Consider the following 23,885-nt stretch of genomic DNA (forward strand, 5'->3'; position numbering starts at 1 on the left):
CCTTTGAGGAAGGTGTACCAAGAGCCCACTCCTTTCATGGCACACTACTCATCCTTCCATATTGTACCTACAACCACAAGGATACTCATTACTAGCCACTAATAAAGCATGGGAAGAACAGTTATATCAACTAGGGTATCTAAATCACCAATGTGTTTTCGCATATCATCAATAATAGTTACCAGGTTCACTCCTCCCCTTTGGAACCACAATCTAGATCTCGCATTCCAGAGTGTGGTTCTTTTGCATCCCTTAGATCCAAGAATAAGGATCCCCAACTAGTGCATGATTTCAATGTGTTGTCGAAATACAACAATAAATTTATTTGACTAGAAACATCGTCGTCAAGCCACCTAAGTCTGTAATAAAGAAAATAGTTAGAGGGCGCGAGGAGGTCTTTGCATAAATACTCTAATGCTTAAATTAAACACTAAAGATGACGAAGACTATATTGAAACCAATATTAGAGACGTATTTTTTTTAGAATGAGTACCTGCTTATTTATAAAGTATGAAGTAATCTTAAGTAATTCGGGATTAGAATTCTTACAAATAATGTCTATCTTGACTTTTTCTAACTTTGCTAGAATTATGATTCTTACATTTTGGAACCCATTAGGATTAAGATTCTTATGGATGATGTTTATCCCAATATTCTGAAATCCTTTTAGAATTAGAATTCTTTATTGATAATTGTTTATTCTTTTTTTGAAATATTCAGAAGATTTTTAAATGTCGGAGGGTTATGGGGAAATTTACATTTTTCAGTCCAAAGAGTTATTTTGGACTTTTGGGCTTTTTTAGTCTTTTAATGGACTTTTGCCTATGACCCAACACAATGTAGACAATTTAAAACTAGAGAAGGAAATTAAAGCTAGAATAATTTCAAAGAAAATTAGAGAAAAGAAAGCTTGTCTACCACTCATTTTCTTGTATATTCTATTCTATTTTTAATTATATTCTAACCTTACCTCGTTTGTGTAAGATTCTTAATTGCACAAGTTGTACAAGGACATAGAAAATGATTCAAAATAAAACAAAACAAATCAACTACTATAATAGAAAATTATCAATCCAGCTAATTTTGACTGGGGTATGACATATCACAACCTAAACTAATGAATTAATTAAGCCTACTCTCCGTATCACAAAGTTAGCATAATAAAGTACAATGTACGTGTTCCCATACCACAACCTAGAATGTACCACATTCCTAGTAACTATGAATCAATATCAGTCATCAAGGAATATATCATTTCACCAAGTAATCATCCCATCAAATCTAATCATTATATTTTATACGGTGCTAAGTCATTTAGTACCTTATCTTGTCACTCCAGCTCTCAGAACCTATCAATATATGTAGTTGGAATGCTGGCATATATGTTGCTAAAGCTTCAAAAGGGGAAAAAAAAAGTTTATCATTTTGGATGCATGTTTGAGAAGAAAAGGAACAGAAAGATATTGCATAAATTCTTAACTCGCAAAAAAGAAAAGAAAAGAAAAAAATCATGGAATCCTGGCTATTTTTGAGTTTCTTGGTATTTTCTTGTAGTAGTTCTCATTTGAAATGCTATGATATATGTACGTAATGAAATGCTGATGTCTCCCATTGGTGGTGAAATAATCCCCACAACATACCAAGTCTTTACCTTATTATGTGAGGTTGGCTATATGAATTCTAACTCTCCATTCATTTCTAGTTATGGGCTTTTCTTTCGTACAGTGGCCTAGTTATAACTAATATCTTACCTAAGTATCTGCTCCCACTAAGTTTAATTGTTGAATCTTCCTTGACCTCCTCTTCTGCCACATACTTTTTTCATTGCATTGAAATGATAAAAGCTTGCTCCAACAGGAACTGTGGGTTGCAGTTTGAACCACAGAAACGAGTGTTTTTGCAGCCTCGTTTTTTTTTAAAAACAAAAAATGACAAAGTGAGAAATGTCCATGTATTATAATTATAAATGCTCGATTACGAAGTTGAGGTTTAAAAATTGTTGTTATTTATTTACTTATGTTTTTGTGCAGGTCAAACTGCTTCGAACTGAAATAGAAGATGCAGATCAGGAGTATGCACGTCTGTTGGCTGAACTACAATTGTTGGACAAATCCAAGGATGAACCCAATGATGTACGTTCTATCTCTCATTCTGTCAACTCAACTCAACTCAGTTAAAGTTTATTTGGGTAGGTTGCAACAACAAATGACAAGGACCAAAACAAATTCATATTTTTCTCTGCCTTGTTTTCTGTAGGCTCCGTAGGCCTCCTAAACAGTAGACATCAATGCTCTCGCGCTGGCTCGTGTTTGTATCATATCATGGTGGTGGTAGTAGTAGTGGTGGCGGCGGCTCCCTCATTCTGCCATGGCATGATGAGGTGTGTGTAGAAGCGGTTGTAATTTAAAGTAACAACTTAATTGATACTAAATTTTGGAATGAATTTATTGTTGTTCGTTTACATATAACTAAAAAATAGATTAGATAACACTAAAACTGCCATCCATTTCTATTGCCTTTTAATGTGCCTTTTTTCTTATTTCTCGTTTAAATTTAAAAATATATATATATATATATATATACTATTTGTACTCATTGTACTGTATCTTAGATTACACAATATAGTTAAAATAATAAAAATATTTCTCATTTAAGATAGTAAAACAGTATAAGGTAGAGTGAGGCACGTGATTAAAATATCCCTCAGTTAAGGCAGTGAAGCGACGCAAAGGGTATTTTAATTATTGTACGCGTGTATATAATTTAAGGTATAATTCTTAATGTACAAGTAACATCACGTTTTAAAAAATATAAGTTACAATATAACATATTCACCACTCCTAGTCTGCAACTAATATATATGTATATATCTTAAATCATTTTATATATATTACCATCCTGATTGTTTAATTCATGCCTTTTCGTGGAATCAACCATATGCCTCCACATTGGTGCTCCTTGCTTGTGTAAATTGTTTTTATGCATAAATTTCAAATGGCCGACACGGCATTCCCGTGGTCCTTAATGGCCCTGCCCACGTAAACCTATAATTCCATAATAGTTTGTTATATATTTACAAATATGAATGTGATATACAGTAATTTTTGATAAATTTAAAATGCTTTTCCTTTTATTAATTGTTTTTGATATGTAATGGACTAAGTGATGGATGCCTTAGTTCCTAGAAGAGAGTGATTAACGCTTAACTATCTCATTATAGTAGGGGAGAATCAATAAGTGTGAAGCACTTGGGCAAATTCTGAAGTTAATTCATTATGTTCCAAAAGAAAGCCAGGTCAAGTCTTAGTACATGAATGCATAATGTATGAATGCTATAATAAAGAGAAATACATAATTGATGAATTAAAGGAAGAATTAAAGGAAAGCCATATTAAGGGAATGTTGACTTGTGTTGCTGGTCTTCTGGATGATGGTATTCACGACTTGGGTTGTCGGGCTTGCGAGTGTTGGGCCTGTAACGGGCTTGACTCAATGGGTTCATTCTGTGGGCTGGCAAGTGTCTGACATGTGAATTGGGGCCTTAGATGGCCTAGTTGGCTGGTTAGTGCTGTTGGCATGTAGCAAACTGTTGCTCACTACTCCAAGACTCAGGTTGTTTTCTGAGCCCATCGCATCCTAAATCTCAAGGGCAGAGACTCGTAATCCTAACACTTCCCACCGCTTCGAAAGCATCTTATCCTCAAGGTGCAAGTGAGGAAATTGGTAGGCCAAGTACTCGGTTGATTCCCAGGTAGCTTCCTCATGTGCCATGTTCTCCCATTGCACCAAGGCCTCGGGTGTCTTCTTCCTATTGTTCTTAACCACACGGTAGTCTAGGACCTTTAAAGGCTAGACTAGTAGAGTGGTATCCTCATTGAGCTCAAGCAAATCATGCACCACGTCAGTCAGATGGCCTACTTTGGGCTTAAGCTACAACAAATGAAACATTGGGTGGACACGAGTGTTTGCAGGCAAGTCCAATTTATAGGCAATTGGCCCTATCTTCTACACAATCCTATAAGGCCCGTAATACCGATAGCCAACCTTCTAACATAGACCGAGTCTCATTCCTAGAACTTTCGGTCTTGTCGTCCCTGGTCATAGTAGTTCCTCATACGTGACTGCGCCCTAGACAAGTGGCCCTTCCACTTCTCCAGCAACTCATCTCGGTCCAATAGCTCCTGATCAACATTATCCATCTTGGTTGTATACGACGTGTAGGATACCAGTATGGGAAGTGTCCGCCCATGCACTACTTCAAACAAGTTGCGTCCTAAGGACTAATGGTAGGACGTGTTGTACCAGTACTCTACTCATGCAATCCAATCAGTCCATATGTGTGGATTGCTCTGTGAAAAACACCGTAGGTACTACTCCAATGTCCGATTGGTGACCTCAGTCTGCTCGTCCGTTTGCGAGTGATAAAAGGAGCTGGCTAATAACTCTGTCCCTATTGTCTTAAATAACTCTTTCCAAAAATTGCTGGTGAAAATTCTGTCCCGATCTGTCACAATGGTCCCGAGTAAGCCATGCAATGAGACCACTATCTGCATGAACACTCGCGTAACAGACTGAGCTGTGAAGGGGTGCACCAGCGATATGAAATGGGTATACTTGCTGAGTCAATCCACCACAACAAGGATCGATGAGTATCCATGTGACTTTGGTAGGCCCTCGACAAAATCCATGCTCAGATCCTCCCATATCTACTCCGGCACTAGTAGTGGCTACAACAAGCCACTAGGCTGAGTAGAGTCACTCTTGGCACGCTTGCAGACATCACACTCTGCCACATGCCTGGCTACTTGCTGCTTCATGCCTTCCTAGTGAAAAATGGGACTAAGGCACTACCAAGTGTGATAAACGCATGAGTGTCCTCCCTCTCTTGAGTTATGAAAATGCTGCATAGGGGTAGTACGCAGATCATCAGCATCTGGCACATACGCCTTTCCTCAGTACAACAGTAGTTCATTGTGAAACTCATAATCACTGATTGCATCACTATCTGTGATGGCCTGTATCAACTCCTGTAACACCCCAATTCCCGGGAGCGTTAACGTAACATAAGATTCCGGGGATAAATTTTTTTTTCAAACAAAAACCCAACACAAAAACTATTCCCCGAAGATCCCGTTACACCTTCTCAGTATATCAACTATGAACCATTAATAAACCAAGACAGGTTCACCAACACAAATGTGGAAGCTAGATCGAAACCTCAACAGGTCATAACCGAAACCACTTTATTTATATATAAAGTTGCACCAACGTTTATATGACGTTTTCAAAAGTAAATAACATAACTGAAAAGATATAATGTAAACTATCCGCTAATTGTCGTCACTCCTCGACGATTCCTTTCCCTTTTGCACCGCTGCCTTCATTTGGAACGTTTGAATATTCCAGGGACAAAGTCCAAATTAGATGATGAATCATCTAAGTGAGAGTTCAAAACACATTTTTCATGAATAATGCAAGACATGAAATAAACCAATACATCCGGTAAGCCCTAACTTAAGAGAATTCCCACGCGCTTAACCCTACCATGGGGAAAGAGCAATCTCTCTAAAAGCTATGCCACCACACCGACTCGACGACACAACGCGATTCTAGCTTAAATGGGGCTGCCAACGCATCTCACCAGAATACGTTCCCACCTTAAGCATCCAGGAACCACCATACAATCCCAACTCCAAAATTTCACATAGACCACCTAGTCGTCCTAGTGCAACTTCCCTAGCCAAACGGCCTGGCACGGAAATCAAGACGGCTATCCTAACATGCACACCTAGCATCAGATGCCCTATTATTCTGTCACGCCCTTGGAGAATTACGACTACACTATCCAAACAACATCCTAGGCTGACATCCCACATGAACAACACAGTATGGACCACCTAGTCGTCCTAGTGCAACTTCCTTGACCAAACGGTCTGGCACGGAAACCAAGGCAGCTATCCTGACATGCACACCAGCGTCAGATACCCCTATTATTCCGTCACGCCCTTGGAGAATTATGGCTACACTATCCAGACAACATTCGAGGCTGACATTCCATACGTACACATAAAACTCAAGACAATGCCACAATTCACAATTCAATGCATCGTATAAACAACATTTATAAAATGCAATGCACAGTTCAAAACGTTTAGGGACAAACCTCCCTCATAAATCCAACCGTCACCGGTTACCATTTTAAAGCACAAAACCATTTTGCATGAAATCACCATATGTTCAGATAGAACAAGCACAATAAATCAAGTTTTGGGGGCAAACACTCACAACTTAAAACCAAGTTTTTCGGTAGAACACTCACCTTGAACGAAACTCAGAACACCTCGAATCTTGTGCCCAACTTCAATTTTCGTGCAACTCCTCAAGTCTTTTAACCAAACCACCTCCTTACAGGTCCTCACGCGCTGCCTAAGTGCTCTACGCGTGTGATGCCTCGCGTATGCTTTAAAAACCCTTTATCCACTAAACCCGAAGCACTCTCGTCTAACACAAATGTATCACAACTTCAAATGAGAGAATCCTTAGCCTTGAGCCCCTATTTATATGTTTAGGAAACTTAGCCACCAAAAAATATATATTCTGCAATCATTTCAAATCTTTCAAAATCTTTTCCAATCATTCCAAATCTTCTAATATTTTCTATAATCATTTCAAATCTTTTGATATCTTTTGCAATCATTCCAAAATCTTCTAAGATTCTCTGCAATCATTGTAAATCTTCTATAATCATTCCAAATCTTCTAATATCTTTTGTAATCAATCCAAAATCTTCTAATATCTTTTGCAATCATTCCAAAATCTTTTAATATATTATATAATCATTACCAAATCTTCTAAGATATTCTGCAATCATTATCAAATCTTTTAAGATATTATATAATTATTACCAAATCTTCTAAGATATTCTGCAATCATTACTAAATCTTCTAAGATATTCTGCAATCATTGTTATCCGAATCAAATCTTATCCAAATCAATTCATATCCAATCAAATCTTGTCTAAATCTTATCCTTAAAGTCATCATAAGCATTCATCTTATCTTTAATGTCATCACGAGGTTTCATCTTTATCTCTAAAGTCATTTATGAGGATTTTCCTAAATCTCTCAAATGCCCCTAATAAAAAGGTTTCAATAATTACACTTTGGCTCGAACTTTTGGATAATTGCACTTAGACCCTTTTCAACATGGTCCCCGAACTAATTTTTAATTGCATTTTAGTCCCTAAAAAATAGACTAATTACGCTAATGCCCCTAATTTTTAGGTAAATTACACTTTTACCCGAACCTCAAAAATTACGATTTTGCCCCTGGCTCAAAAACTGAACTTCTCTTTAAAGACCTTTATAACCCTTTGAAATATCCTAAAACATTCTCTTAAAAATTCTGAAAAAATATCGTTTCGATCTCCCTCTATCAATTTCGAAAAAACTGCACTTAGGCCCGAATCTTCGTTTTAGCTACAAACCCTTTTTTTCTTCCAAAAACTACTGAAGGGTTACTCTATATGCCAAATATGAACTTCCTCGGGGTTCCATTGACTTCTCGGATGCCCCGTACGATAATTTGATATTTCAGCCTAAATCACAATTACCTTTTTTTAGCTGTACCGGGAACCATTCCCGATCCAACTTCTTTTGATGCCTAAAATCATAACTCGTATTACTTGTCGATACTATACCATTTTCCTTGGCATCTAGAGTCCAGGGTACTCCTTCTGACTAATTCGATCGTCCAAAGTTGCGTTAGTGTACCCTATAGTCTTATTTTCTACAAAGTCCATTTATACCCTTCATCAAATATTATTTATGACCTCAAATCATTCTTGGGTATTACAACTCCTGACTATGTTGGTTTGTCTCAGTGCATCTCGAATTTACTGTCAAATAGCCCACATTGGCTTAATGACCAGCAACAACTAGGCATTGTTGTCCCGTTAAGACAAGGCATTAGCAACCTTCTTCTGTGTCCCAAGTCGGTACACAATCTCATAATCATACACCATTAATTTGGCTACCCACTTCTGTTGATCTGGGGTCACAATCTGTTGCTCCAAGAGGTGCCTTAAAGGCTGCTGGTCAGTTACAATCTTGAATTGCTATCCCAACAGATAAGGCCTCCACACCCTGATTGCTTCAATAACTGTTAGCATCTCCTTAGCATAGGCAAACCATGTGGCCTTAGCTGGACTAAGCGCCTTGCTAAGCTAGGCCACTGGTCGGCCTTGCTGAACAAGCACAACACCAATGCCTGTGTTGTTAGCATCAATGTGAACTTTGAATGGCTGTGTAAAGTCAGACATAACCAAGACGAGGGTGCACGTCATGGCTGCTTTCGAAGCTACAAAGGATTGGTCAGCCTTGTTTGTCCACTAAAATTTGTCCCTCTTAAGTAACTGCGTTAGTGGCTTAGCAATAGCCCCATAATGCTGCACAAACTTGCAGTAGTACCCTGTCAATCCCAAGAACCCGCGCAACTGAGTGATGTTGGTGGGCTTTGGCCATGATTGTATGGAAGCTATCTTTTGTGGCTCTACTTTAATGCCTTCAGGGCAGATTCGATGTCCCAAGTACTCTAGCTTCATTTGCCAAAAAGCACATTTGGACGGTTTGATGCAAAAGTTTTCCCTAGCTAAAATGCTCCATACTTGCTCCAAATGCTAGTCCCTGCTCTTGAAATAAATCAATATATCATCAAAGAAAACCAAAACAAACTTACATAGCACAGGTTGGAAAACGTGATTCATAGTTTCCTAAAACGTTGATGGCGCATTGCAAAGGCCAAATGGCATGACCAAATACTTGTATCTAACTCATCGAACATGTCACCAATTGTTGGAACGGGAAATTTATCCTTCACTATGGCTTTATTGAGCGCTCAATAGTCTGTGCAGCTATGTCCCGTCCTTCTTCTTGACTAGCAAGACTGGTGATGAAACGGGCTTGTACTGGGCTACACCAAATTCTTTTGAAGCATCTTGTTCACATGCTTTTCAATCTTTTCTTTCTGGTGATGAGAATATCGATAAGGGGGCAACGTTTATAGGCTATTCATCCAGCAGGGGAATGCGATGGTCAAACGGTCGACTTGGTGGCAACGTAGTGGGCTCCTAGACCACTGTGGGAAACTTTACGAGCACTACATGTATATTTGCGAGTAGCTGCATCTCATCTTTGGCTTGAGAATTGTTGGGTCCCTGTGGCTATGATGCTATCTACATAGTATAACACTCACTGCCAGCTTGGATCAATTTTTGTATCACATTCATCTCTATTGCCCGACTAGTACTCGGCTGCATATTCAGGTGAACTTGTTAGCCCGCTAGTGTGAACTCCATGGTCAGCCACTTCAAATAAAAAATCACCTTGCCAGTTGGGCTAGCCACTGTATACCCAATACTATATCTATCCCAGCTAACGGTATTACATACAAATCAACAATAACCGAAATATGCTGGATTTTTAAATTTACAGCCTTACACAGTTGTGTGCATGTGATGCGCTCCCCTCTGGCAACTCGCACCTCAAATGGTTCGATGTTGGTAGTTAAAATCTGGACCCTTTGAGCAACCTTGGCGCTAATAAAATTGTGGGTTGACCTGTTATCAATCAGTAGGCTGGCAACTTTTCCCTTGAGCATTGTTGTCACGGGCATCGTCTATGGCCCATCGAATCCTACCAGCGCATGCAGGGACACCTCTGGCAGATTCTCTGTCTCTACCCGTTTCCTGTTGTGGTCAAGTCGAAGGGCATATCAGGCTCTGCCTCTTCATTATCCTCCTTGGGTGGGTCTTCTACTTCAATCAGAAATGATTGGGTCACCTTGCACTTATGCCCCGGTGTAAATTTCTTGTTACAATTAAAATAAAGGCTTTGCTCCCACCTCTTCTGCTTCTTGGCCCAAGATAGCTTTTGGACTTCTAATGGTATGCGCTTGTTACCTGCGGCTTGTAGCTTACCTTTTGTGCCCCCGAACTAGATCCAGCTAAGGTAAGCCCTTTGTACGTTGTTGCCTTACGCATGGCGCACAACTGGTCATCCTTCAACCGGGCAATATCGATTGCCTAGCACATGCTGGTGGGTCTGTGCAACTTTACCTCTGCAGCGATGTCCGAATTCAAGCCCCCTAATAAACGCCCCGATTAGTGCCTTCTCTGGCTAGTTGCTGACTTGCGTGGCCACCCGTTCAAATTCTCCCTGATAGTCCCTCAAGGATCCAATTTGTCGCATCTTGGATAAGACTTCATCACAGTCCATGTAACCTGTGGGCCCAAAACATGTTCGTACCCCTTACTCGAAATCTCTCCAACGGATGCTCTGACATTGATTCTCGTATATGCGCACAAGCCACTGCCACCAATGATTAGCCTCACCTTCGAGGAAATAGGTAGCATACTCCACCTTTTCCTTACTGCTCATGTCTTGTGTCTTGAAAAATTGATTGGCCTGGTTGAGCTAAGAGATGGGATCCTCACCGGTAAATGTTGGAAATTGTAAGCATGACTTAAATACTGTGCGGGTGGTGCGTGTCGGATTCATTGTCAGAGCCAGAATTGGACCTTTGGCTAGCTGAGGCAGCAGATCGTCGCCTGTGGGATGACGAACAGTTGCTTCCACACCTTGGTGACTCATGTTGCTGCTGCATCAAGATGGTCAGATTCTAGAGAGTATGTTCCGCCCATTAGAACCTTTCTTCCATGGTGTTGGCCATGTTTTGTAGGTTCTCAATGCGGTCCCTGTGCATCTATCCTCCTGCCATTGTTGGATAAGAATCGGATAGACAACTTTTGAGAAAGTCTTCCAAGCAATAGAGCTTCGAAAGATAGGATATGCAACCTCTCAACGAGAGCACCAATGATGGATGCCCTAGTTCCCAGAAGGGTGATTAACGCCTAACTATCTCAGGATAGAAGGGGAGAATCAATAAGTGTGAAGACACTTAGGCAAATTCTGAAGTTAATTAATTATGTTCCAAAAGAAAGCCAAGTCAAGCCTTATGCAGTGGTTGGCCCTGACCCTCTGGTTTCTTAGTACATGAATGCAGAATGCATGAATGCTATAATAAAGAGAAATACATAATTATTGAATTAAATGAACAATTAAAGGAAAGCCAGATTAAGGGAATGCTGACTTGTGTTATTGGTCTTATAGTTGCTGGTATTCACGAGTTTGGCTGGTGGGCCTGCTGGTGTTGGGCCTGTAATGGGCTTAACTCAGTGGGTTCACTTTGTGGGCTGGCATGTGAACTGGGGCCTCAGATGGCCTAGTTGGCTGGCTGGTGCTGTTGGCATTCAGCAAACTGTTGCTCACTGCGCCAAGACTCAGGTTATTGTCTAAGCCCGTCGCGTCCCAAACCTCAAGGGCTGAGACTCGCGATCCTAACTCTAAGGCCCGCACCCAAACCCAAACCCAATGGGAGACCTTTATAAAAATGCAAAGGGTTTCACAAAAGTTAAGTCCAAAAGTTAAAGATAAAACACAAAGATTAATTAAAACATATAATAAGGCCACAAAGGGCTTGGAGGACTCTCTTAATTGAAGGGTTTTGGGGGGATCTTCTGATGAATTTTGATGAAACAAGGTTTCGAAGGCTTTTTTTTTTTTTTGCACAAGGGTTAAGGTTTAAATATTAAATGTCTTAATCTTAATCAATCTCAAAATTTGAAAAAAAAAATGTTTATCTTGAATCTGTATGCCTCTCTATAAATAAAACAGTAATAATTTCTCAAAGTTAACTCACTCTTACCCAATAAAAACGCTTTGTTATCTCTTTGTAATGCACGAATCAAACTTTAGCGTAGGAGTGTTTGCGCAAAGAATGTCTGACACCCTTTAACCATGTTCTTTCTTATAAAGTCCTAATGTCTTAAAGATGATTCCCCAATGTATAAAAATTATTGTTGTATCTAGACAACAACAATCATATATTTAAATTATAAAAATATGGCATGATATTATTTAACCATGATATCATTTTAGTACAATGATATAATATTATTATTATGTTAAATATTTTCTCTCAAACTCACGGTAGACTAGTGGTAGAAATTAATATTGTGTTTAGACATGCATTAAATGTTTAAAAGAGATCAAAAAAGATAAAAAAAAAAAATTATTATTCTTTGGAGTGTTAAATTGGTTATTAAAATTTGATTTGGATTAAATTGATCATTATTGTTGTTGTTGTTGTCTAATTACCACAATTGAATTTCTTTGTCTTAGGGAATAGCCAATGCAGAGTCCTGGGGAGAATAATAAAGTCTAGGATGCCACTAAACGATCAACACAGTCTGGGCTCGATCCGTTGTTTGGGAGAGCTGAGGCTTTGGGGGTCCCAGGATAAGTCTTTAGGGATGCTACCCTAGGAAAGTCTTCGGGGGAGTCCTGTGGTCTTCGAGGCAGTGGCACTGATAGTCTACAACATAAAGACAATTAGAAGGCACGCGGGGATTTTCCCCATTTGGGCTCTTTAATGCCTAAATCAAACACAGATGTCTGTAAGTGGAATGTAAATGCAGATGTATGTATGCTGGGTGTCTTTTAGGAGTCTTCGAGGGAGTAGTCTTCTAATGAGTTATTTAGGTTTCAAAGTCTTAATCTTTGGGACTGAGGTCTCTGAGAGAGAGAGCTGAGAAAGGTCCCGAAAGGGTTTCAGCCAAAAAGGTTTGTTTGCCTTAGAATAGGCGGGTATTTATAAACACTTGATGGTGGGGTCCACAGAGCATGTGGCATGCAAGTGATAGTCTCCCAACTCTCCAGAGAAGATGCATCAAGCAATGCTAGAAGGCCTGGAGGTATCTTCGGGGTGAAAATGCCCCAATGAATATTCTCCGAGTGCATTTGAAGACTCTTTAGAGCCACCGAGTGACTTGGGCCCTGAAGACTCTGAGTGAGTCTCCGGGCTATGCGATGCTGAGCCTTGACTGTCCAAGAGACTTTTTGAAGGCACTAGGGACTTTTGCCCCAGGACACTTTTTGGGGTCGTCCGATCATTTCAGGATACTTCTCTGATTTTGAGGTTTTTTGGGCTTTGATTTTCGTAGGGCACCCCATAATAATGGCTCCCCACTCTTGTCTTTGATTGCAAGGCAAAGGGAAGAGTAAAAAGTGGGTGCCTGATACCCGAGAATTAGGACATAGGCTAGCCTGAATTGACTGTTGGACATGAGTCATCAAGGGAGAGTCTTTGGGGGATTTTGGTAACTCTTAGGCTTTTGAGGACTCGGACTATAAATTGGCGGTGGTCCCCTACGGGCCACATTTTTGCCTTTCCTCCCGAAGAGTCAATCATTCGGAGCACCCAAAAAGTCTTTCGATCCTCCTGGAGACTTCGCACTCCTTCTAGTTCTCTATAGACTCTTAGTCTCTGAAAGACTCGTTGCTCCCAAAGACTTTTTCCCTTTTGAAATACTTCGAGCTAAAAACCCCGATGGCTTCTTCTAACACCCCACTTTTCCAAATACGCAATAACTTGAAATATAATTAAGACATCACCTACGGACATTATGGAAACCCTTACCAATGGAAGCATTGGATCGAACCTGCAAGCTTAACCAAAGCTAAATAAAGGGATTCCCACTAGATTTCCTTCACAAGCACAAGAAATGCATACGACCTTCAATACTTCATAAAACACAACACATCACAGCAGGTACAATTGTGGGACACCTACACACACCCTTTACAACCTTGAGTATCTTAGCTACTATTTACAATTTATCACTTAGGTTACAAGGGTACATAATGAAACCAAAAGTCTTAAGCTAGCTGAGCATCACTTCCTCGCCCACGCTTGGAATGGAACCTGAAACACCTGGCACTTCCAATATACCTAGAACGTAGAACGTTTCAGGGGCATCAACCCAAGTTAGATATTACATCTAGGTGAGTGACTCAGAAAAGGTAAGTACATGTGTGCAAATGCAATAATGTCATTATGAAATCCACCACTGTGATAGCAGTGCTAGGGTGTTACAATCACCCCTGCGGTCATCATAGTCACCCCTAGCTCACTGTAAGAGCACGAGATCTTCCATGATGTCCCAACAACTATCCACAATCACTAACACGACCATGATATATGACAAAGCAGAAGGAATATGCATAAACAAGGGAAAATATGACATGTAAGCCATAAAGGCATGATATGCAAGCCAACATCCACACACAAGTGAAACAATAAATGCTCAAAGTGTCACAAAACATGCAGGAATCACTCACCTTGATCGATTACCTTAGGAAGCACGATTTACAACAAGCGAGATGGGTTTTCTCGCCTTTTTCTCGCAGTTTTCTTACTGCTTGGCACGAACTTCGAGAAAGACCCAAAAACTATGTCAAGGCTCGTTCTCCCTTTTTTCTCCCTCGATTTTCTCCCTTCTTTTTGGCAGTGTTTCCTCTCTCGAGCTCCTTTCCTTTTCCTCCTTGCTTGGTGCCCAAAATGAATAACCCCAAAGCCCTTATTTATAGGAAACTCTGGCGAACCAAATCGCGCCACGTGTCGTGTCATCATGAGACTTCAAATCCTATCTCCTAAGTGGCCAATGAATGCCTTTAGGGATAAGGTTTGGAGACTTTTGCAAACTTGGAGGCTAAGTAAGTTTTTCTTGGCCAATCACGCGATGCCACCTTAGGGGGTCATTATGAGCCATCATGTGACCTTATCTTATCTTCTAAGTGGCCAATGGTTGATTGTATTGTGTCCTTGAGGATAATGTTTGGAGACATTTGGAGGCTAACCAAAAGACTTGGAAAAGACTTGGACTTTAAGCAAAGACTTAGGGAAAACTTGGAGAAGACTTGGAGTTGGACTTCAAAATGATCCAAAGCTCCATTTGATTTGAGTTTTAAATCCAAGATATTTTGAAGAGATATTTTAAGGTTTCAACAAATGACGCTTTGGCCCGAACTTTTCACATAACTACACTTAGACTCTTGCAATTTGGTCTCCAGACTATTTTTTAATTGCACTTTTTGGTTCCAAAAAATGGACAAATTACGCTAATACCCCAAGATTTTAGGTAAATTACATTTTTACCCAAACTTCAATATTTACGATTTTACCACTAGCTCAAAAACTGAACCTTTGTCTCAAGGCCTCCACAATCCCTTAAAATGACCTAATGATCTCAGGTATTACATCATATTTGAGTTTAAAAATCTGGGGTATTATACTTCTTCCCAACCTCCTATCGAAATTACGATTTCCCTTAGGCTACAAGCGTTGATACTAAAAGGCAAGATTGTTGATGGCATTGCATGGTCTTATTGTATTAATCTGAAATCATGGAAACCATTGTATTAATTTGAAATCATGGAAACCAATGGGTCTTAAGGCTATAGAACTTATGGTCACTATTAAATGAGGAAGGATAGCGATTAATTTGGACAGCTTAATAACGGGGCTGAAGCTTCCACTAGACTTTTTTGGAATGCAATTTTTGGAGGAAGAGATGTTGGTGCCTAGAGGTGTTAAAAAAAACTGGCTTACCATGAAAATTTACCGAATCGCATTGCACCGCGCAATTTTTTTGGGTGAGCAGTTCAACACAATTTGAGAAATCCTCAAGCCGTGCGGTTTGTGGTTTGAAGATTTCGCAGTTTGGTTTTGAACTGAACCGCCCGAATGATATTTTAATAATAAAAAATAATTTATAAAATATAAAATGGGTGTGCATTGTCTTTGTTACCCTAATCAGCTTGGCTTCCATTTCTTCCTCTATAGTCTGAGTAGTCTCTTCCCAACGCCGCATACTTCCAAGGAGATCTAGTTTTGCCAAGCCGTAAGGAGAAGCATCCAAGGAGATCTGGTCAGAGAAATGCCTAAGGAGATCTCTACCGGTGACGCCTCTTATCTTTTTTGTTTTGTTTGATTTAAGTTTTTGATTTTTATTGATTTGATTTTCACTGTAATTTAGGGCTTTCATTTTCCCCTAAATCTTAGTTGAAAAATCACTCTCTTATGTGATGCACAGTCTCAAGTTCTCACAGTGCGATCCCTACTTTTAGGGCTCACTATCCTGCATTTTTTCACTTCTCACTGCAAGTTACATTCTGAGGTGGTTCATGATGATATGTTTTTGGATAATAGATGTGTAACGACCTAAAGTTTTTAAACAAAGAGCAAGGCAGTTTCAATGGTTGTTCTTAGGGGAAATAGGAGAGTAATGTGTGTTTTGAAGGAACTTTAAGCGAAGAAGTTAATTCAATGGGGCTTGGGGACTAAAAGAGATTCGAGATAGGGGATTATGAGCTTGGTGTGGGATGTATTGGTTGTGTTAGGGTGTATTTGGATATAACAAGTTATATATTTGGATGTGAGGGAAGAAATGGGAATGATATTCAAATACCTTAAGGCATACATTTGAATAGCATGAGATGTGTGAAGCTGGGCATTCGGATATATGGAAACTATATCCATTTATGTCAAGAACTTAGGAAATATTTATTTATACGTATGTTTTAAGGATTTATATATCTTAAGGGGGTGTTTGTTAATCAAGATAAGAGGGAGAAAATGTCAGAGATGAGAAGCATTCCGGATATTTGGTCTTTCCAACGTGTTTGTTAAGATTATCTGACCACTTCTGAAAGAGCCCTCACGTGACCTCTTATCTCCCCATTTCAAAATAAATTTATCCGACCTCCCCATCGGATAAATTTATCTGGTTCTTTCAAGATAAGGCTCAATTACTTATATGCCCCTTATAGGATAGTTAATGCCATTTAATGCATTTTAAAGATTTAAATTTATTAAAAAAAACTTATTTATTTAACTATTATAATTAATATTATTTAATACATTTTTAAATTGTTATATATTTTGACAATTTTTAAATTTTAAATGACATTATTCATTTAATTGATTTTTAAAATTTAAATTTCTCTCTCTCTCTATATATATTTTATTAACTAATATAATTCCTTTCACCAATTTTTAAATTATTTTATTTAATTTTATATTTTATTACCTATTATGAAAATATGTTTTGACCATTTTTAATTATCTAGGTGGAATTATTGTAATTCTAACAATAATTATTTCTACTTTTTTCCTCTTTTTAAATTTATTTTTGAACATGAATTTAGAAAATAAAATATTAATTTTAATTTTAATTTTAATTTTTTTGACAATTCATATTAATAATAAAATACTATTTTAATTATAAATTTGGTAATAGGGATATTTTGGTAAAAAAAACTCTTATCTTGGAGCTTATCATATGCATTAACAAACACATAAAAAGAAAAAAATACAATTCTCAGTGAATTCCAAAAAATTTAACAAACATTTTGATAAAAATCTTAGAATTCTTTTCAGTCTTATCTTGATCATTCCATATCTTGATCCGGAATACATTCCAAACTTATCTTGATACGTCTTATCTTGCTCATTTTAAAAAACGCTCCCTAAGGTAATTATGTATATATACACGTTACTTAATAACAAATAAAATTATGCATATGTATATGTACATATATGATATATTTAACTGTATATAATTTATATTTAATAAATAGAAAAAATAAAAAATATATATGGTTAAGATTTAAACAAATAAATTAAATGAAAATTTGAGGATAATGATTAGGATGATAATGATTATGTGAGAAATGATTAAGAGGGTGAAATTGAAAATATTTCTAAAATATCTTAGGGACTTGTGCAAGTAAATAAATTTGAGGACTTATTGCTGGCTTATTGCTTGTGCCTCTAATACCAATTTGTTAAAACCACAACTACATCAAGCAATAATATATATTGTTATTACCAAAATACAACAAAGAATTTATAGTGCGGGAAAGATGATCTTGACAATTCTGAGCAATAACGATCAGGTGACTTGACAGCAATGATCAGGAAACTTGGTAATAATGATCAAGAAACTTGTTGATGAACGGATAGCTTGTTGATGACCAAGTGCCCTCTCATGACCGGGTGCCCTTTGATGGCCGAGAGGTCCTAAAATGATTGAGAGGACGAGCATTGGTGCTTTCTTGCTTTCCTTGGCTCTTTGTTCTTCTCTTTGTTTGATTCGCTTCATTTTTGCTTGTTATTCATCACTTAATGAGCCCTCCCCTGTTGTGTTGATATTCTTGACTGAGTGGTGGCCACTCTGTCATTACCTTGTCTTCTGCTTGGTTTCTTCTTTGTTGCCTTTACTTTTGTGCTATGCTTTGTTTTAAAGGTTGTTTTTCTTTAACAAATCAATGGGCGCCTTCATTGTCATGAGCCTTCCATGATCGAGTAGGGGGTACCCCACTTGGTTATGTCTTGATTTCTTTTCACCTTGTTCTTCCTTTGTTGCTTTTTTCGCTTGGTTTGTAGATTTTGGTCCATTTAGATATGCACTTGACCCAGATGTCCACTCGTAGATTTTACCCTAGATCTACCACTTGGGTCTACTATTTGCAGGGCATATCAATTGCTCCATACTCTTTTAACTGAGAGTCTTAGGCGGAAGAGAATCTCGCCTTGCAAATCTTGCATGTGTCTTCCTTTCACTTCTTTCTCTTGAAGCTCTTTTCTAGGTGACTTTCAAGTCTTAGGGTATTTTAGCTCTTCGTATCATTTCAAGTCTCTGGATCATTTGTAGCTTTGGCATTTGCATATTTTGACTTCCCATATGCGCCAATGGCTCAGAGATGATGAGGCAGATGCTTTGGAGGATACACATCGTGATGAAGCTACTACTCTCGCGACAAGGATCCCCGTGTTCAATTCTCCACCCTTTGGGAGTGTAGACACGACTCTTAAATGCGATCCTAATTCATGAGGGGGCGGGGGCTCTTTTTCTCCTTGACTCCGGTGTTTTTTGCCAATGACTCAGTGCTTTACAAGAAAGATTTTCAAATTCGCTCAAGAGTGTTAGACAGTAACTCAATGATTGAGCCTAATGTTGGCTCATGTACACATTTATATTTCGCTAGGATGAGCATTGGCATATTGGGAACTTTCTTCGAACCATGGATGTTCGTGACGATTATGTTGTGTCATATTTTTTGGTATATGAGAAATGTGTTTGATAAAAAACCAATCTTAGAATGAAAAAAAATCTTTATGAGAATCTCATTTTTTGAAATAAGTTTTTCATATTTCGAAACAAGCATGATTAGTGTTTTGGGGTGAATGTTCAAATGTTTGAAAAATCCAAAATTCATGCATCATGTTTCGAAACATCATTCTGCCATGTTTCTATACATGTTTCGAAATGTATTTTTTTAAGGTTTCATTGTTTGCTAAGTTTATATACTATATTTCAAAACCTATTTGAAATCTAAGCTTATGTTTCGAAACCTATATAGTATATTTCGAAACCTCTGTAAATTCTGTCAGCAGAGCATTTAAAAAATGTGTGGCATATGTTTTGATATATGTTTTTGAAGTATGTTTCGAAACCTTCATAGCATGTTTTGAAACATCTGACTCTGTCAGCAGTATATTTGAAAAAATTGGCATGCTTTTGCACTTTAATTCAAAATCTATTTAAAAAGCTTACTTTTGAAATAATATCCATACCCTGATGTTTAAATTTCAAATATTCTGAAAGTGGAGAATAAAACAAAATCATTTTGTTTTTAAAAGCATTGTCTGTCACTCATTCTATCTCTTAGTGCATAACCAGCTATAAAGGCTGGATGTTTTGAAACATGAGATGTATGTTTCGAAATCTCAGTGTAATAGAATGTTGTTTCGAAACCTATATTATGTGTTTTGAAACCTACTTTATCATCTTGTCTCTAACGGTTATAATTAGCTAAAATTCTATTTATTGATATATATATATATCAGTTATTTGAAGACAAGAAGTACCTCTCACAAGCACATATATTAGTATACAACAACAAGAGACATTGCCACATTCTCAAGCACAAGTGAACAAAATCCTTTCGATAAGCTCTCAAAGAAGAATCATTCATTGGTGTGCATTGTGGTGTGAAAAGGATAAGCAAACTGAAACCGACATCTTATCCTTCTAAGCTCTCCTCACCTCATACCAATAGGTTTGTATAACCATTTGGTAAAGTTTTCATTACATTAAAGCTGTTGGGTTGCAAAATATAAGTTTTATTTATCTTGTTGTAAGGTTTGAGTTGAGTCTAAAACTCATTGTGTCAAGGTTTGAGTTAAGCCCATAAAAACTTATTGTATAAGGTTTTAGGGTGAACCGTGGTAAAACTCTTAGTGTGGTTGATCACTAGTAAAAGTGATTGCGTTTGAAAATCCTTCAAGTGGGTAAGCTTGAAGGTAGTGGAGTAGGCGGGTTCCGAACCGCTATAAATTTTGTGTGCAATTGCTTTACTATTTCACTTACCTGTTATCATTGTTCATGCTTTCAAAAGAATCGTTTTCAAAAGCTAAGACTGCGTTCTCTTTACTTTTTAATTTTCAGTTTTGAGTTTTGAATTTATTTTTAGTTTTCTATTTTGATAGTCTGTTTTTAGAAAATTAAAAATGCGTTCTCTTTGTCATTTTAAAAAATTATTTCTCAAAATAGAAAATTAGAAAACACGTTCTCTTTGAAATTTTGAAAATTGGTTTTGTTTTTTAATGATATTTTATTCAATAAATTTGATTATTAAGTAAATTAGAAATATTTAATATTAATATATTATTATATATATATATATATATACATTTTAAAGTTAATGAATTTTGTAATATTTTTCCCATTACAATAATAAAATATGAATAAATAAATAATTGTGTTTTAAGTTTGGAGTTTGTTTTGGATGAAAACACTCAAAATAATTTTTTGTTGTTTTGAGTTTTCTTTATAATTTTTTTTTTGTTTTCAAAAATATATTTTTATAAACAGTAAAGAGAACGCGTTTTTATTATTTTAGAAAATCAAAAACTAAAAATGACTTGAAAACAACAAAGAGAATGCAGCCTAAAAGTTTCAAAATAACCAAAATAGAGAGAAAAGTTTTGAAACATACTCTCTTAGGTTTTGAAACATACTTAACAAAAAGGTTGATTTTGAAACATACTGTAACGACCCGTTAGAGGGTCTAGGCGTTTTCGGGTATTTTATTTTGGGCTCGAAATTTTTTTTTCTTTTATTTATTAAGGGTTGAAAATATCTTTTTTTGCTTATGGAATGTAGAGTAAGTGAAAATGAGAATTTGTGGAGAAAGTCCAAGTGAATTGAGGCATTGGGATGTTTTTAGAATTTTAATTATATTAAGAATGGGCTTAGATGTGGAGAATTATTTGGATGAGTGACTTGGGCCATGGAATGGCCCACGGCATGGGTTGAGCTCAATTGAGAAATGAGATTTGAAATTTTTAAAAGAAAATCATAATAAAAATTAAATTAGCCAGCAAATGTCGATTTTACCCTTGGTCTTTCGTTGTCCGTTGTTGGAAGAGAATGGCAGTCAGGTCTTTCTACCAATTCATAGTTGCAGACTGTGCATCTTTCCTTCTTCATGCTCCATCTGCAACTGCTCCCTCCTGTACTCTTGCTACGTTTGATCCTTTCCTTCTTCAACTTTCTTTCATATATTTTTCCTTCCCTCAGACTTCGTGTCCTAGTGTCTTCGTCTTAGCTTATAGGACTTCAAGAGGAGAGGGGATACTTCTACATCGATAAGTCATCAGGCAAGTTCTTCTTGCACTCCCACTTTATTTTTAGTGCGAGCTCTCTTATACATACTGTATTCCAATGCAAGTTCCCTTGCACCATCTTTTATTTTTGTGCAAGCTATTTTATATTTTTCTGTCTACTGATGCGAGTCCGTTGTCATTCTTATCTTGATGGCTTGTTGTGTTTAACTTTGATAGCGTTGTCTATGACTTTCTTTAGTTGAGTCTTTCTGCGAAGTGTTTAACATCTCTTTGGGGTCTTGTTGTGGTCTCAAATGGGGTTTGTTTCCACCCCAAGTTCCATTTAGTGAATGGCAATTTATTTTTCTAAATGTAGATACGAGGCCGTGTTTGCTCCCGTATCTTCTTGAGCTTAATAATGTAAATATGGCTAAATACAACTCGCAGAAGCATAAGTGACTCATCCGAATAATAGTCGCAAATATATATAATTCCCATTTGAATGCCCCTTGAATCATCCAAATGATACTCACATAATATTATAGCCATTTGAATGCCTCTTGCCTCATCTGAATATTACTTTGAATATTTGATTAGCACCATATCTGTATATATATATTGTAATAGCAGAAACCTTGAACCCTTTGCCGCGAGCTCCTTCCTCAAGCTCTTCTACAAACCCTTGTCTCAAGCTTTTCCAGAGCTCTTGCCACTAGCCCTTAGCCGCGAACTCTTCCCGCGAGCTCTTGTCGCGAACTCTCTCTGCGAGCTCTTGCGTGAGCTCTTACCTCAAGCCTTCTGCTAGCTTTACTACGAGCTCTTTCCTGCAAGCTCTTACCCATGATCATTTACTGTGAGCTCTCTTACGAGCTCTAGCTTCAGCCCTTTCCGCAAGTTCTTTCTGCGAACTCTTACCCCAAGCCCTTTACCACGATCCTTGTCGTGAGCTCATGCTTATATGCCTCATTGTAATGAGCCCTTTGCCGCTAGATCTTGCCTCGAACTCTTTCCACGAGCTTTTGCCACGACCCCTTTTTTGCGAGCTCTTCCATATATGCCCTCTTGTTGTATGACTCATGACCGCAAGCTCCTTCCACAAGCCCTTGTCGTGAACTCATGCCCTTGGCTGCAAGCTCCAACCTTGTCGCAGGCCTCCACCTTGGCCATCTTTTGGAAATCAAATTGCCTTGAACAATACTCTCCTTTAGCAAGTCAAAGTCGATTCTGATCTTAAATAAGAATACACAAGCGTGACCATTGTAAGTGTATGGAATGCATGGTTTATCTATTTTAAATGATCTCAAATATGTCGAAATTATGAGATGCATCAGTGAAATTCCTTCTAAATATTCCTTAGAATGTGGTCATTAAATTTAACACCCACTATTTATGTAAAAGATCAATACTAGCTTGTCAATAAACAAACCCGCGTGGTGTGGTTATTCTGATTGCATGGGGACAAATCATGAATTTGAGCTATGAGCACGAATGCAAGTCAATGCATACTGACACTGGTTAATGAATTCACAAAGATCATATGATGGGAAAAATAGTTATTAAATCTATAATATTCCTCAATTGGTGAATCGAGATTTAATCTTAAATAACATCTCTCAAAATTATTCCTGTGTTGAAATTTACATCAAGCATTTCTATGTCATAAATTACATATTGAATGTGGTAAACATTATGAAGTAAGATATGTTGAATTTATCTGATGATGGAAAAATACCTGGTATGGGTAAGTGATGTTGAAAGTATGAATATTGCGAAAACAAGAATTTAAACGCATGTGGTTAGAAAATGCATACATGTACATGTTATATATATATATTGTGCACCTATTATTTTGCACTGAGGAAGAAACGGTACCCTAGAGCACCTGGCGCGGGACATGGTGGCCATAACCAGACAGGTTGGCTTCATATTTATTTGTGAGGTTTTATTGAAATTATGCATTTTTTCATGCATTGATTGATGGCTTGAGAGCCGGGGAGATTGATATTGATAATGAAATGATGTACTCTTGCATATGTTGAATAATGGCTTGCGAGCCTGTGGGAATTGATAATGACATTGAAAGTTTATGCACATTTGTATAGTGATATATGGTGACATGATATATTAAGTTGAATTGATAAATTCATGAATTATGAATCTTGTATATAATTGCGGAGTCCTTGATTACTCTTCTTGGTGTCATCGTGTTCTTAGATCCTATATAGTGTTCATTGTTTCTAGAACTTGTTGAGCCTTGTGGCTCACTTGATCTTCTTTGCCATTCTAGGTAAAGGAAAGAATGTTATGGGGGGCAA

General features: G+C 37.6%; 1 protein-coding gene across 8 annotated transcripts in view; it reads left to right on the forward strand.

The window, feature by feature from the left end:
- Positions 1–2,553, forward strand: part of LOC127794339 (protein MICRORCHIDIA 6-like) — a 104,211-nt gene extending 101,658 nt beyond the window's left edge. For 6 of the 8 annotated variants that reach the window (XR_008021644.1, XM_052325357.1, XM_052325354.1 and 3 more), the window contains 2 exons: positions 2,031–2,132; positions 2,257–2,552. Coding sequence is in view for 7 of the 8 variants with exons in the window: in XM_052325357.1 (XP_052181317.1) it covers positions 2,031–2,132; positions 2,257–2,265 (111 nt within the window). In the remaining variant the exon portion in view is untranslated. Of the gene's footprint in view, positions 1–2,030; positions 2,133–2,256 lie in introns of all 8 variants that reach the window. The other 2 variants (XM_052325353.1, XM_052325356.1) reach the window with 2 other exon arrangements.
- Positions 2,554–23,885: the final 21,332 nt, after the last annotated feature.

The sequence above is a fragment of the Diospyros lotus genome, chromosome 2 (genome assembly GCF_014633365.1).
Source record: "Diospyros lotus cultivar Yz01 chromosome 2, ASM1463336v1, whole genome shotgun sequence".
Classification (NCBI taxonomy): domain Eukaryota; kingdom Viridiplantae; phylum Streptophyta; class Magnoliopsida; order Ericales; family Ebenaceae; genus Diospyros; species Diospyros lotus.